The sequence below is a fragment of the Excalfactoria chinensis genome, chromosome 28 (genome assembly GCF_039878825.1).
Source record: "Excalfactoria chinensis isolate bCotChi1 chromosome 28, bCotChi1.hap2, whole genome shotgun sequence".
NCBI lineage: Eukaryota > Metazoa > Chordata > Aves > Galliformes > Phasianidae > Excalfactoria > Excalfactoria chinensis.
In genome coordinates, this window is record NC_092852.1 from 1,696,825 (window position 1) to 1,711,605 (window position 14,781).

Consider the following 14,781-nt stretch of genomic DNA (forward strand, 5'->3'; position numbering starts at 1 on the left):
AGCTGGATGGGACCCATCCAGGGGGGGAGAAAAAGGAAGGCACCAAGAAAGCAGGCTGTTATCCTCAGGCTGTTATCTCGAAGCCTTGCAGTGGGATAAGGCCACAAAGCACAGAGCAGACAGCCAGTCGGGTGATGCTGATGATGCACGTCCCAAAGAACGCCGAGTTATTTTTATGTGAGCGACTTTGCAGGCTCTCACAGCTGACTCAGTGCTCAGCATCTCCTCCCTTCGAGCTCTGGGCCAAAATGGAGCTTTGCCAGAGCCAGGCATGGAGGAAAGGCCCTGGGTCCTCTCCATGGATCCATATGGGGCCAGTGTCTTTAGCATGGGTTGGGGTAGGATGGGACAAGAGCATTGCCCTCCATTGCTCTGCTATCAATACATGGGATGGAAAGAAGAGGAAGAATTTGGGGGGGAGGGGGGAAGTGAGGAGGGCTGCAGGGTGAGGACCCTTCCCCACCCCAACACCAACAGACAGGAGTTGGACTCATTGATCCTCTATGACTCCGTGACACTTCTCTGCCCTTTAACTCCATCCCTACGACCCATGTGAAACCCCTTTGCCCTCCCCACAGCCCTCCAAAATACCCCCCCCCCAAACCCAAACCCTGAAGGCATCCCACAGCAAAGAGCAGCAGCTCCACCTCCATCCCAAACAACCTTCCTGATGGGGAAGAAGTGACCACAGAAACCCCAAGCAGACAAGAGATGCTCGCAGTGCTCCCTCTGCCCTCTATGCTATGGATGTCCCCATGCCTGGTGATGGGGCTGGGTGAGCTGTGGGATCGTGGCCCCATTTGGGTATGTCTGAGTGCTGAGCTCTATGGGGCTGCTCCCCACCTTCCCATCCCTCAGCAGACACTGCTCACAGCCCCAGCAGCACATGTGGGAGGGCCCTGCAAGCCTTCAAAGCTCCATCTGGGCTTGTTGGGGGGGTGGAGGGGTAAGACTAAAAGGGTTGCTTCCACTCCTGGCCTGAGATGAAAGGAAACGTTTCCCTCGGCGCCTGGAACGAGTTCTGGTGCTTTGGAGCTGGGGCTGAGGCCCATTTCCTGAGCACCACAACGAGGAGCTTTCATTTGCAAAGGGGGACTTTGCTGATGGGACATGGGAGCAGATGGCCGAGATGTCAGCTTGTCCCCGTCCCCAAGCAATGAAGGGGGGGATGGATGCAGCTCTAGGGATGCTCTGGCTCGCATTCCCCCTATGAACCCAATGTGCTCAATGTGGGAGCCACAAAACCCTTTGTCACCACCCGTAGGGTGACAGCACCCCTTGGGTAAGCTGACAGAGCCACCCCAAGGAGGACACGAAGCGGAGGTGTTGGGTGCTGTTGGGGGAGCAGCCAATGGGGTCGATGCGAGAGACAGACCTTCCTCATTTTGTCAGAGGAAATTCGGTTCTGATTTGAAACCCGTTTGATCTGGAAGGAGGAGGGGGGTGAGGGGGGGGGGTGGGGGGGATGGGGGTAGGGTTGGGTTTCTCTCCAGTTCTTGGGCTTTTATTGGGCTGATGCATCGGCTTAAAGCTTGCAAGGAAGGCTGAAAGGAACGGCCAGGGCACAAACTGGAGATGGCATTGATTTAAACAAGGGATGCATTGAAGGGAGAGAAGGGATCACCCAGCATCAAACCACAGCCTGGGGGCAGTCAGTACCCCTTCAACCCCCCCCCACCAACCTCTCTACTGCAGTTGAAGCCCATTCCTTCTTTTCCTATCTGCTCCCCTCCCCATTCAATCAGCCCCCAAAGATGGTGGTCTCTTCCCAATGCCTTCTCCAGAACCAACCCCAAAGTGCCATATGGGGCCGTCCCCATTGCTCCCTGCAGGACCCTCTGCCATCACTGATGGATGAAATCATTTGGGGGTTGAATAGAGATGGGCAAAGTGATGGTAGAACAGAGCTGGAAACAGGAAAACCCTTCAGAAAAGGGGGTTGGGGGGGAGCTGAGAGGGAATTTGGATGCCACCCCAAAGTACTTCATTGGGTGAGGAGGAAGAGGAGCTGATGGGGATGAAGGTGAAGCACCGGATCCCACCCCACCAACCCCTATTGGTAATAAATAGCAGGAGTGGGTGGAAAACGCAACCAATGGAGGAAGGACGGTCAATAAATACAGAGCTTTTATTGCCAGGAGGGGTGAGGGAGGCAACGAGTGTGACCTGAGGGTTGGGAGGAAATCTGGAAGGGAAAAGCTATCAAAGATTGGGGAGGAGGAAGGGGGGGGGGGGGATAATTGGATAAGAACGGCTTCACCTTGGGCTCACCCGATAATTGTCTTTGATCAAAACCTGTTTTCCCAAGGGAGGCCACGCTGTAGATCTCCTCTGTCTGGACTTCATTAACACTCCTGATGAATTGCTCCATAGGAAAAAAGGGCTCGTTAAAAAGCAGAGGGAAATGGGATGGGGTGGAAGAAGGGACCGTCGCTAACTGGGTGCCAATGGGATGGGTTGGGGTCAACCTTTGTGCTCCCCCCAGAGACCATCAGGAAGGTGAAAGCAATTTGCTGCTGACACCACATCGTGCATTGGGGAGGGAAAGAGGACCTGAATCCCTTCCCATGAGACCAGGCCGTGCCTAAAGATGGGAGCAGATGGAGATGGGTTAGGGTTAGGGTTAGGGTTAGGGTTAGGGTTAGGGTTAGGGTTAGGGTTAGGGTTAGGGTTCCCCCTCCATCCTCATCCCCATCCATGGGTGAAGCTGCCCCCAGGTAAAGCCTGAAGGATCTCACCCCATTGTTCAAACCTTTCCCAGGGTGGAAAACTATAGGAAATCTAACATAAAACCCAAGAGATTTAGAGGTTTGGGAAGGAGGAAGAGCTTGTAGCATCACAGTGGGCATCACTGTGTCCATCAGCTCCCCACCCCACACCCATATACACACACACAGTGTGGCTCCATCTTCCTGCATGGGGTGCATCAGACCTTTGTTTGAGGGCTGGTTTTCAGCTTTGGACCCTAAAAATCCAGTTTTTGCTGTAATGATTCCCATAATGAGCCCTCCCTACGTGGCCTTCAAAGCACTGAGCTATAGCAGAGGACCCCAAAGCCCAACCTCAGCAATGGGGACCCCCCCAGCAGTGCCAGAACCGGTCCATAACCCCTCAACAAAGTACTGCAGCCCATCACTGCTCCCCCATCAATCTTACCTCCCCTCAAAGGCTCTTCCCAGATACAACACTTCAACCCAATGGCAATTTTCAGCCTCTTCTTTCTTCTTCTTTCGTGTGTGTGTTTAATATTGGAACCACATTGAACCATTTTTACTGCCTTGGTTCTTCTCCAAGCTGAAAGATGCCCTAAAAATAACCATTCCCAGTTCTGAGTGTGATGCTCAACCCCCCCCCCCTCCCTCCCTATAGGACCATGGCTGCCTCCCAGCTCTGTGCTTTTCTTATCCCAGCACTAAACAGGCTCCATTGGGGGCTTTTAATCTGATCTTTACCACCACCCATCTCTGCCTTTTTGGCTCTTGAGACCTGCAGCATCACAGATCCCCTTTGGCACGGTGGGATTTGGTGCTCAGCTCTGCATTCCCAAACCTCATCTGAAGCCTTTCTCTGCTACGTAGCCAAAAGAGGGGGTAAATTGCATGGCCCCATTGCACAGAGGGGGTGAACAGCCCACGGAGAGACATCACCAGTGGGTGATGAAGGTGATGAGCTGAGGAACTTGGCCAGGCTTTGGGTCCTTGGGTCCAGCATCCAAACCCATGTATCCCTCTCCCCATCCATCCCATCCAATAGGATCCACCCCAGTGAACAACATCTCCACCCCCATCCAACCCCATCCACCATCATCCCAAACCCCCATCCAACCCCACTAAGCCACATCCCCATCTAACCCCATCCACCCCATCCAACCCCATCCACCATCATCTCAAACCCCCATCCAACCCCACCAAACCACATCCCCATCTAACCCCATCCACCCCATCCAACCCCATCTACCATCATCCCAAACCCCCCATCCACCCCACCAAACCACATCCCCATCTAACCCCATCCACCCCATCCAACCCCATCCACCATCATCCCAAACCCCCATCCACCCCACCAAACCACATCCCCATCTAACCCCATCCACCCCATCCAACTCCATCCACCATCATCCCAAACCCCCATCCAACCCCACCAAACCACATCCCCATCTAACCCCATCCACCCCATCCAACCCCATCCACCATCATCCCAAACCCCCCATCCAACCCCACCAAACCACATCCCCATCCAACCCCATCTACCATCATCCCAAACCCCCATCCAACCCCACTAAACCACATTGCCATCTAACCCCATCCACCCCATCCAACCCCATCCACCATCATCCCAAACCCCATCCATCCCACCAAACCACATCCCCATCTAACCCCACCCACCCCATCTAACCCCATCCACCCCATCCAACCCCATCCACCATCATCCCAAACCCCCATCTACCCCACCAAACCACAACCACCACCCCCTGCACCCATCACACCCCACCATAACCCAGCATCCCAGCCCTTCCATGGCCTCATCCTGCCCTATCCCTGCACCAGCACTGCCCCCAATGTGCCCAGGTCCACCATCACAGCTCATGTTGGCATCCCTTTGCTCCATGGGGGACGTTGCATGAGAGGGCTGCCATTATGAAAAGTGGCTATTTATTATTATTATGACTATAGTTACAAGCAACATCCATTAAACAAAGAGCAAATATGTGTTGAGCTGGCTCCCTGTTTGCATGGTGAGGGTGGGGGGGGGGCTGGTCCTGATGTGAGGCTGGGGAAAGCAAGCATTGGGAGCAATGGGCACAGCACTGCACAGCACAATGTATCTACCCTAAGGACAACCTCAGAGCCCCTATAGAGGAAACAAGAGCAGGATGGATGGGCTCAGAGCAGGCTGAAGGCTCTGAGCATCCTCCTCCTCTCTGAGGGTCACATCCTGCATCTCCAGCAGGGTTGGGGGGGGGGGGTGCTCAGAGCCTTTGAAAGGCCGCTTCCGTCCTGCCCACATCTTGAAAGCAGATTGCTAAGATGCAAAAAACCTGTTAAGTTTTCATCCATGTTGCTTTTTGAACGTCTTCAAGAGCTGCTCAGGAAGGAAGGTGGGATCCTCCTCTGCCCCCCAAGACCCTCCTCAAGCTGGTTTGGAAGGTGCTGAGACCCAGAGATGGGGATCAGAAGGTGCTGGACGTTGTCCTGTTGGGTTAGAAAACCCCCCATCCCATAGCACAGGGCAGGGTATGGCCCAGGGGACCCTCATCCCTTCTGCAAGCTGAAATGAGAAGGGATGTCACCTCCCTGTCCTCAGCCCCCTGCAGCCATTGGGACCAGAAAGGATGGTGCGACACACGGTGATGCTGGGAGCAGCACTGGCACTGCCTGGTGGGTAAAACGACCCCCAATGGGCACTAATATCACTGAGCATCCCTCCTGCTGGCCCTGCCGTACCCAACACAGGGGATGGAGCCCCCCCAGCACTGTCACCATCTGTCAGCCCCATCACATCATCGCATCCCCCATCACTTGGGAAGACCGTGTGGCTCCAGAGCAGAACGAAACCAGCTGGGATTTCCGTGTGAGCAAACTGGAAGCGATGCCAGGAGAGACCTCCCAACACACAGACCCATTCACATCCACTAAAACAAACCCCTCCTGGAGCATCCCACCACCCCATCGGCCCCAGTGGGTGTGAAATAAGAGCTTCTGCAGCCTTCAGCTTGCAGGAAGGTGGGTCTGTGAGGTGGGAGACGGCTCGGTGCAGCCCTCAGGGTGGGCTTGGCTGGGACCCTGCTGCTGGGATGGGGTAGGGGGCACCCAGATGGGTCCCCCCCCGCTGCTGCTCTGCTTACCCAACGGCAGCTCGCTGCTGCCCCCTGCTGGCCGCTGCCTACACTGCACCCATGGGTGCAGACCCCCCTGCTCCATCAGGGTGGGAGAACACGATCCCTTCCCTTTCTTTTACCCTTCCCCTCCCTTTTCCCTTCCCCTTCCCTTCCCCATTCCTCCCTTTCCCCTCCCCTTCCCTTTTTGGTTCCCCTCCCCTTCCTCTTCCCCTTCCCTTTCCCTCCCCCCTTCTTGACTTGGAGCAGTGACTACAGGCAACTGGTCCGGTGAGAAAGAGACTGTATTTCTGCTCTTATTGTGGCATCACATCGGAGTTACAGTGTGGTTTAGTACAAGGAGATGCTGGGATACACACAGACGAGCTCTGCTGTCAATCACCACCCCGCTGCAGGGCCAGGCCTTCAACCAAGCGTGCAACCAAAGCACAATGTAAAAATATATATATATATATCTATATATCTCATATATTTACATCCACCATCTTTATACCAGAGTATAAAGTCCAGAGCTAAAAGATGCCAGAAGGGGGAGGGGGGGGGAAACAACAACAAGGGGTTGGGTTCAGTGGGTTCACTGTGAGTAAATCATGTTTAAAAACCTCCAGGGGGGAACAAAGTGATGGGAGTTTTGGATGCTTGGCCTTGCTGTGATGTTACTCGGTGATGGGAAGGGACCAGCAGCAGCTTATAGCAGCCAAGCAGCAAACCCAAGGGCAGTGTTGTGTAGGAGATGGGTTAGGACAAGCCAGTGTAAAAGCACTTGCAGACTGCACCAGTGGTCAGCAGGGATCATCGCTGCACCTCCTGCCATTGCAAGAGCAGGAAGGGAGGGGTTAGTATTTAAAAGCCTGAGCATTGAGGCTCCAAAGTGTGTTCCACACAGTTGGACTCTGGCTTTAGTGAGTTCTGGCTTTAGTGAGGTCTGGCTTTAGTGACTCCCAGCCTTCCCCCCCCTGGCACAGCTGCCTGCTGCTCTGCTGTACACACTGAGCCAAAGATGTTCCTTGATCTCAGCTGTATCACACTATAGGAGATACGGGATGCTGGGGGTACCCAGGGCCTCCCTTCCCTTTCTCTCCATGGGGCAGAGCAAGGAGGAGTTTGGTGTAGGGTTTGGCTTGCACACAGCAGGGTTGTTTGCTGTGCACACCCTCAGGGGCTGCATCCTGAAGGCATTAACCCACAGTCCCCACCACACTGGGGGTTTCTGACCCACATGAACCCCCACGGAGCATTGGGGCAATGAGGGTGTGGATGCAAACCTGCTGTCTGTGAGCAGATGGAGCCTTGCAGCTCATTGCCAGACACAGGGAAGTGACAGAAGGAACAGACTGAGAGCGTGAGCCAAACTTTAAATGGTTGAGTAAAAGCAATTAGGAGGAAAAAAAACAAAACCCAAAACCCTTCTTGCAGACAAACCAAGCAGCACTGGGTGGTTTCCTTCTCTTGCCTCCTGTGTGTTTCTTGCACGTACCGCTGGGGGGCAGCTCAGACATCCAGCACCTTTTCAGACAGGAGCAAAAGTTCCCAGCTGTTAGAAGTCACTGAGGATACTGATGTCTGCAAACTCATTCCTGTACCGGTAGGCGTAGAGGCTGAGCAGGAAAGCCCATTTCAGGGAGATGAAGCTCCAGACACAAGACAAGTAGTAGCTTCTGGGATCAGTCAGGGCTAGGAGAGAAAAAGGGACTTCTATCAACCCCCCCCTTTATCCCTCACACGGTCTGAACCCACCTCAACCCCAAAGAAAAACACACAATAAACAGCCCTTAACACCCCCCAAACCCACCCAGACTTCCTGACTTTCACCCCTTACCCATTGGGAGTCATTATGTGAGCTCTGAGGGGTTTGTGTGGGTCTCTGTGGGGCTCTATGGGGTTTATATGGGTCTCTGTGGGGTTTATATGGGTCTCTGTGGGGTTTATATGGGTCTCTGTGGGGTTTATATGGGTCTCTGTGGGTCTCTATGGGTCTCTATGGGGTTTCTTTTCTTATGGGATGTTGTGTTGAGGGATGTGGTTCAGTGGGAGCTATTGGTAAGAGGTGAATGGTTGGACTGGATGATCTTGTAGGTCTTCTCCAACTTTGGTCATTCTATGATTCTCTATGGGGTTTATATGTGTCTCTGTGGGGCTCTATGGGGTTTATATGGGTTTCTGTGGGGCTCTATGGGGTTTATATGGGTCTCTATGGGGCTCTATGGGGTTTCTTTTCTTATGGGATGTTGTGTTGAGGGACATGGTTCAGTGGGAGCTATTGGAAAGAGGTGAATGGTTGGACTGGATGATCTCGTAGGTCTTCTCCAACCTTGGTCATTCTATGATTCTCTATGGGGTTTATATGGGTCTCTGTGGGTCTCTATGGGGTTTATATGGGTCTCTGTGGGGCTCTATGGGGTTTATATGGGTCTCTGTGGGGCTCTATGGGGTTTATATGGGTCTCTGTGGGGCTCTATGGGGTTTATATGGGTTTCTGTGGGGCTCTATGGGGTTTATATGGGTCTCTGTGGGGCTCTATGGGGTTTATATGGGTCTCCATGGGGCTCTATGGGATTTATATGTGTCTCCCAAACCCTCACCCACCTGCTCTATGAGTGCTGAAGAAGCAGAGTTATAAGAGCACTCCCCCTTTATCTGTCATATTATATTAAGTACATTGTGGTTTCTATAGGAGGAAGAACTGAGGTCAGATCAACTCACACTGATGCTGGGTGATGGCCAGGACGAGGAATGTGCAGAATCCGACCACGGAAAGAGCTGAGAAGAGGATCCCGATGAAGAGGAAGAACCTCAGCCCTTTTAACCAGGTCCTCCAGTAATCCTGCACATACATCACATGCGTGATTAGGGCCCAGAGCGCCAGAACACCTGCTTGATCAGACAGCAAGGGCAGTCAGTACGGCAACGCAGCACTCAGCAGTAAGAAGGCCACGAACAAACACAGCGGGACGACCTCCACCTCACATACATCCCCCTCCAAATGCTTGGAGAGACCCATAGAACAGCTCCCATTGCTCCTGTGCTCCAGGAGCCACAATGGAAGGAGACTTGGAGGTGAGGATTGGGCAGTTGTGGTTGTTTTCTGCCCCCTGGCCCCACCAAGCAGCCCCCCTATTGGCACCAGTGACCCCCATCCCATCAAACAGCCCTATTGGCACCAGTGACCCCCATCCCATCAAGCAGCCCTATTGGCACCAGTGACCCCCATCCCATCAAACAGCCCTATTGGCACCAGTGACCCCCATCCTATCAAACAGCCCTATTGGCACCAATGACCCCCATCCCATCAAACAGCCCTATTGGCACCAGTGACCCCCATCCCATCAAGCAGCCCTATTGGCACCAGTGACCCCCATCCCATCAAACAGCCCTATTGGCACCAATGACCCCCATCCCATCAAACAACCCTATTGGCACCAGTGACCCCCATCCCATCAAACAGCCCTATTGGCACCAATGACCCCCATCCCATCAAGCAGCCCTATTGGCACCAATGACCCCCCATCCCATCAAGCAGCCCTATTGGCACCAGTGACCCCCATTCCAAGCCAACAGCACAGCTCCAATCCCAGCCTGCAGAACACACAGTGCTTTGTGGCACAGTGCAAAAACAACAGCAGGGAGGATGGCAGCTGAGCACCACAGCCAGCAAGCAGCAGCACTGTGTTGGGTTTTGCTTTGCAGCTCCTTGCTTGCAGCCCTTCTGATCTCCAAACGAAGCTGAACCTACACAAAGGCAGCTCTTTGCTAGCAAACCTGGCGGTGCTTTCTGTCTCTTTGGGGTCTTGGATGAGCCATATTAACCCAAAGGGCAGGCAGGTGGCTCAGGGAGATAAAAGCCATAACAGCGAAAGCAAAAGCTTCAGCTCCTCCTGATGTTCCTCAGCTTTGCAATGCCTTGAAGCTGCTGATGGAGGGGAGCTCCGGCTTATGCAGCGTGCAAAACAAGCAGCTTCCCTGCTGCAAGCTTCCGGATGAGTCAGCAGAATTCAGCTCAAGTGCTGAGTCAGGGCTCTGAATGCAAGGCAGCAAGAAGAGGCAGCAAGAAGAGGCAGCACATGAGCTGTCAGCAGGCCTGAGCTCAGCCCAATGCCTGACACAGCACTGGGAAGGAAGCTCAGCTAATCCCCCCTTAACCCCACACCAAGCACTTCCCAAAGAAGAGAAGCCTGCTGACAGCATCACAACACGCAGAGCTGGGTCATGAGGCCCATTAAGAACAGGGAATCCTTTCACCCAGCAATACACACGTGAAGCAGAGGGGAAGGAGACTCATCCAGCTCCAGCCATGTGATGCTCGCCTGTCTCCTGGGGGCACTCAGATCCTCCAGTGAAGCAATGGAGCTGGCAAAGCATGAGGTGCCTTTTCTTCCTCCCCCCCCCTCAACTTGTTTGCTTCTTCTCTATAATGGCGAAGTGTTGCAATGAGCACCCAGAGCTGTTTGAATCAGCATCTGCATCAGCACAAGTGGGGGACAGGAGGAAAGAGAGCATGGAAAAGGCCCAGAGCAAAAAAACCCTGCGTGTTTAACCCAAACTGTAGCATCACAGCTCGCTCCTTCAGCTCAAAAAGGGCCTTTTTGAAGGCTTTTTAGCTGGAATAGGGAATAAAAGCTTGGTTATTTAAGGCGTGCAATGTTCGACCTGCAGTGCATTCAGCTTTTGTTCACCTCCATCTCCCCCCCCCCCCCCGCCTCAAATCTGCTCCTCCTCCAAACCTGCACCTCTGCTCCCCAGCTGAACTGCATTCATGCTGCTCATCAGCTCCCATTGCAGCACACAACATGTCTGGGTTGGATTCACTCCCCTCATGCTTTGAGTCTTGCAATGAGAGCTGCAGAATCAAACACAATGGAGGGATTTCCGACCTGGAGCAAACAAGTGGAACAACACGAAAAAAAAACTCATTGCCCAAAAGCACACAAAGCTCCAGGAAAAGGAAACGATCCATCTGAAACAACGGGGCTGGCTGCTTGTTTTCTTTAATGGTGGTTAGCAGGAGCTTTGACTAAATGCCTTTAATTCGTAGCTTCAATCCAGGAGTGCACCCACACTGAGCTTGGATGGAGTTGAAAGGAGCTCTCATTGACAGCTGGATCGACCCCAGCCTGCAGCCTGGCAATGCAACAGGACAATGCTGACATGCATTGACACAGCAGAGATACAGACTGAGAGGAGCAGACCTTGAGAGCAGCCCTGCAAAGAAGGACGTGGGGTTCCTGGGGGGGTGAAAAACAGACCATAAGCCAGCAGTGTGTGATTACAGCTTGGAAAGCCAATGGGATCCTGGGCTCCATCAGCAGAGGGGTGGCCAGCAGGGACAGAAAGGTCCCTCTCTGCTTTGCTCTGCCTTTATGAGGCCCCTTCTGCAGTGCTGTGTTCAGGTGTGGAGCTCCCAATACAACAAAGATAAGGGAGAGGGTCCAGAGGAAGCCATGAAGATGCATAGAGGGCTGCAGCACCTCCATTACAAAGACAGGCTGAAGGAGCTGGGCTTGTTCAGCCTGCAGAAGGCTGCTGGGTGACCTCATTGCAGCCTGCCAGGACCTGAAGGGAGCCTACAGACAGGAGAGGAGCCAAGTCTTTGAAGGGGCAGATAACAGCAGGACAGCTTTGAAGTTGAAGGAGAAGATTCAGATTGGATGTCAGGGGGAAGTTCTTTACCAAGAGAGCAGTGAGGTGCTGGAATAGCTGCCTAGAGAAGCTGTGGATGCCCCCCATCCATCCCTGGAGGTGTTGAAGGCCAGCTTGGATGGGGCCCTGGGCTGGTATTCAATGCAGAGGTTGGTGGCCCTGCATGTGGTGGGGGGGGTTGGAGCTTCGTGATCCTTGAAGTCCCTTCCAACAGGGGCCATGACGAGGCTTCCCCATTGCTCCTGGTGAGGCAAAGCAGTGTTGCTGGCAGTGAACAGCAGAGCAGCTGCTTTCTTGAGCTCGGAGCACGCTGCAGCCTGCCAGGACGCCGTGTACAGCACGGATGGGTGTTGTGGATCCCAGGGACAAAACAACAACGGCGTGAGGCCAAGGAGAAGCATGTGCACACACATACACACAAGGGAGCTGCTCTGCAGCCAGCCTTCCTCTTCCTGGGGCTTGAAACAGGCAGCTGAGAGCAAACGATGAGGGAAAGAAAAAACACAAGCAAAGCAAAAGCAAAACAAAACAAAGCACGCATTAAAGAGTGCCTGAATGGCCCTGGAAAAGACGAAGCCTGTGGTGAGCAATGGGGACGCCTGCAGTGCTTGAAGAGCCCTCTGCATGCACACAAACCCTCCTTTGTGCACTGGGTATAAGCTGTACCCACCCCCAAAAGGAGCCCATGCTTTACCAGCACACGTCCCCTTCTGTCCTTGGGCAGGGGGTGTGAAAAAGGGCATTTAAGAGGAAAGCAACAGCACATTTTCCTGCCCTTCAGCAGCACCTGAAGGGATCCAGCTCCCCCTTCAGCACTCAGCAGGGCTTCCCCTCAGTGTGCTGTCCTCCATTGAAGACAATGGAATAGAAGAAGCATGCAGTGCCCTGTATATGAATCCCACTACCTGACCATGCTCTGCTCCACAACTGCAATGCTTTCTGTACACGCTGCCTTCACTCTGGGCTGGGAACAAGCCAACCTGCCCCACATTTACCTGATAAATGCAGGTGAGATGAGCTACGAGCGCATCTATGTGCAGCATGCATTGAGCTCAGCACAAACTGCATTCTGTTTGGCCAGGAAACGAGCCCATAAAGTCTCTTTGAGTGGCTTGGAATGGAAGAGCAGAGCACTGAGATGGCCAACATGAACGCAGGAACCACATTCCAGGTGCTGAGGTTGCCCTGCGAAGATCAGGGAGCTGCGATGTTCCTCAGTGCTGTGTGTATAAGTGATGGGGGGGTGGTTGTTGTTATGAAAGACTGGAAAGACTGGAAAGGTGGCTGCTCAGCATCTTCAATTGCTGCTCTTTCTGGTTTCATAGGGAGAGGTAATTGAACTGAAATGGGAAGATTAAAGCAGAGAAGAAGACTGGAAGGAAGGAGGGAAGCATGGAGAGACTTCCCAGCAATGAACACCAATGAAGGGCAGCAAGTGATTTCAAAGCTCCTTTCCATACATGACTGGTTGCTCCCGTTCCTTCCTGGCCCCTGCTTTGCTGGTGAGACAGAATGCAAGAACAAGGAGCAGGAGTAATAAGGCTGAAATCTCATTGCAATTACCTGGGGAAGAATTTCACCTCCTGAAACACCAGGAGGCAAAAAAGTGAAGCAGAAAGGGGGAGGAAAAAGCAGCCAAGAACCTAAGAGGGAAAGGAACCTCCTTCAAACAGCTCCGTCATAACAGCAGGACACACTGAAAGCCTTTCTGCCTTTCCTTAATGGCTTTCTCAGGCTTTGAGATCCCACTGAGACTCTATGTCTGAGTGTATATAGAGTGCAAACTAGCAAATGACCACTTGTTATCTCAACTGTTGCTTACCTTTATCTCCCCCTTACTACCTTCACTACCTGGTAACCAGCACACAAACCTCCCAGCAGATAAATAACCTAAGTGACTCCAGCAGCACAGGATGCTTTCTCTCTCTGCTTTCTCACCAGCTTCCTTTTAGAATGCAGCCTCCTCTGTGAATGCAAAGACAGTCCATAGGTGCAGTGTAAAACATTACTTATTTCCCTATGCATTGCTCGGGCCCTACAACACCGAGTAAAGCAAGATAAGCACGTTAGAATCATTCAGCTTCACTCCAATTCCAGCTGGAATTAAAGCTCTTTTGGATGAGGAAGAAGGTGAAGCTGAAAGAACTGAATGGCATGACCCACAGTGAGCTGCACAGTGCAGAGCTGCCATTGCTCCCCATCAAGTTTCACTTTGTGCTCTTCCTCCAGGTGCTCACTTGCATTCGGCCCCATAAAGACCCTCGAGCTGCTCAGCTACCAAAGTGAGCCAGGACTCACTTTGCTCCCTCAATAACACACACACACACACAAAAGAGAGCACCCAAAACACCACAGGCTGCCCCCAAACCCACCTGTCCCCATCCTCTCTCCTGCAGCCTCACTCTCCCCATGCTAACAGCCCCATCTTTCCCCCCTCCCCCCCCAGTTTTCCCATTCAGATCCAAGGCAAACACCCCCCCTATACCCCCAGCTTTCCCATTCAGATCCAAGGCAAACACCCCTCCTATGCCCCCCAGCACTGGGGGAGATGCTCAGCTTACCCAGAGTATTTTGGGGGTGTTTTAGGGCCTGTGGGCATGGGGAAGGGGCACAAAGACCCCCCCTGTGGGCCTGGGGGATGCTGTGAGCTCTGGGTTAACCTCAAAGGGGGGGGGGGGGTATCCATATGAAGGGGGGGGTTCATATGAAGGGGGGGGGGGTTCATATGAAGGGGGGGGGGTTCATATGAAGGGGGGGGGGTTCATATGAAGGGTGGGGGTTCATATGAAGGGGGGGGGTTCATATGAAGGGGGGGGGGTTCATATGAAGGGGGGGGGGTTCATATGAAAGGGGGGGGTTCATATGAAGGGGGGGGTTCTCATGAAGGGGGGGGGGGCACCTCAGGAGGGACCACCTCAAAAAGGGGGCTCATATTGTGGGTGGGGGGATCACCTGAGGGAGGGGGGGGGGGGGTGACACTTCGGTGGGGGGGGGTCACCTCAGGGGGGGGGGGTCACCTCAGGGGGGAGGCTACCCTGGGGGGGGGGGGGGGGTCACCTCGAGGCGGGGTTACCTCACACTGCCCACCCCGGCCACCCCCCTAACCACCACCCCAGCGTACCCGAGAGCCCCCCGGCTGCGGCCGTGGCTGGTTGTCGGAAGTTGGGAGCCAAACTCCAGGTAAAGAAAGCCGAGAAACCCATAAGGGCTCCGGCGGCCGAGTAGGCCAAGCGCACCGCGAGCGCACGGCTCACCGCCATCCGAGCGCTGCGCCGCCGCCACTGCACGAAGCTCCGCCCACCGCCCCG

At 53.7% G+C, this 14,781-nt stretch overlaps 1 protein-coding gene across 2 annotated transcripts; it reads right to left on the reverse strand.

The window, feature by feature from the left end:
- Positions 1–6,106: 6,106 nt before the first annotated feature.
- SLC48A1 (solute carrier family 48 member 1) lies at positions 6,107–14,781 on the reverse strand. 2 transcript variants are annotated; one of them, XM_072357973.1, is made up of 3 exons: positions 14,595–14,781; positions 8,540–8,707; positions 6,107–7,510 (listed from the first exon to the last, which is right to left on the reverse strand). In XM_072357973.1, the coding sequence occupies exons 1-3, from the start codon at positions 14,731–14,733 to the stop codon at positions 7,374–7,376; spliced, it is 444 nt and encodes a 147-aa protein (XP_072214074.1). In that variant the 5' UTR covers positions 14,734–14,781; the 3' UTR covers positions 6,107–7,373. The 2 variants fall into 2 exon arrangements, with proteins under 2 accessions (XP_072214074.1, XP_072214073.1); XM_072357972.1 differs by having other exon boundaries at positions 8,540–8,710.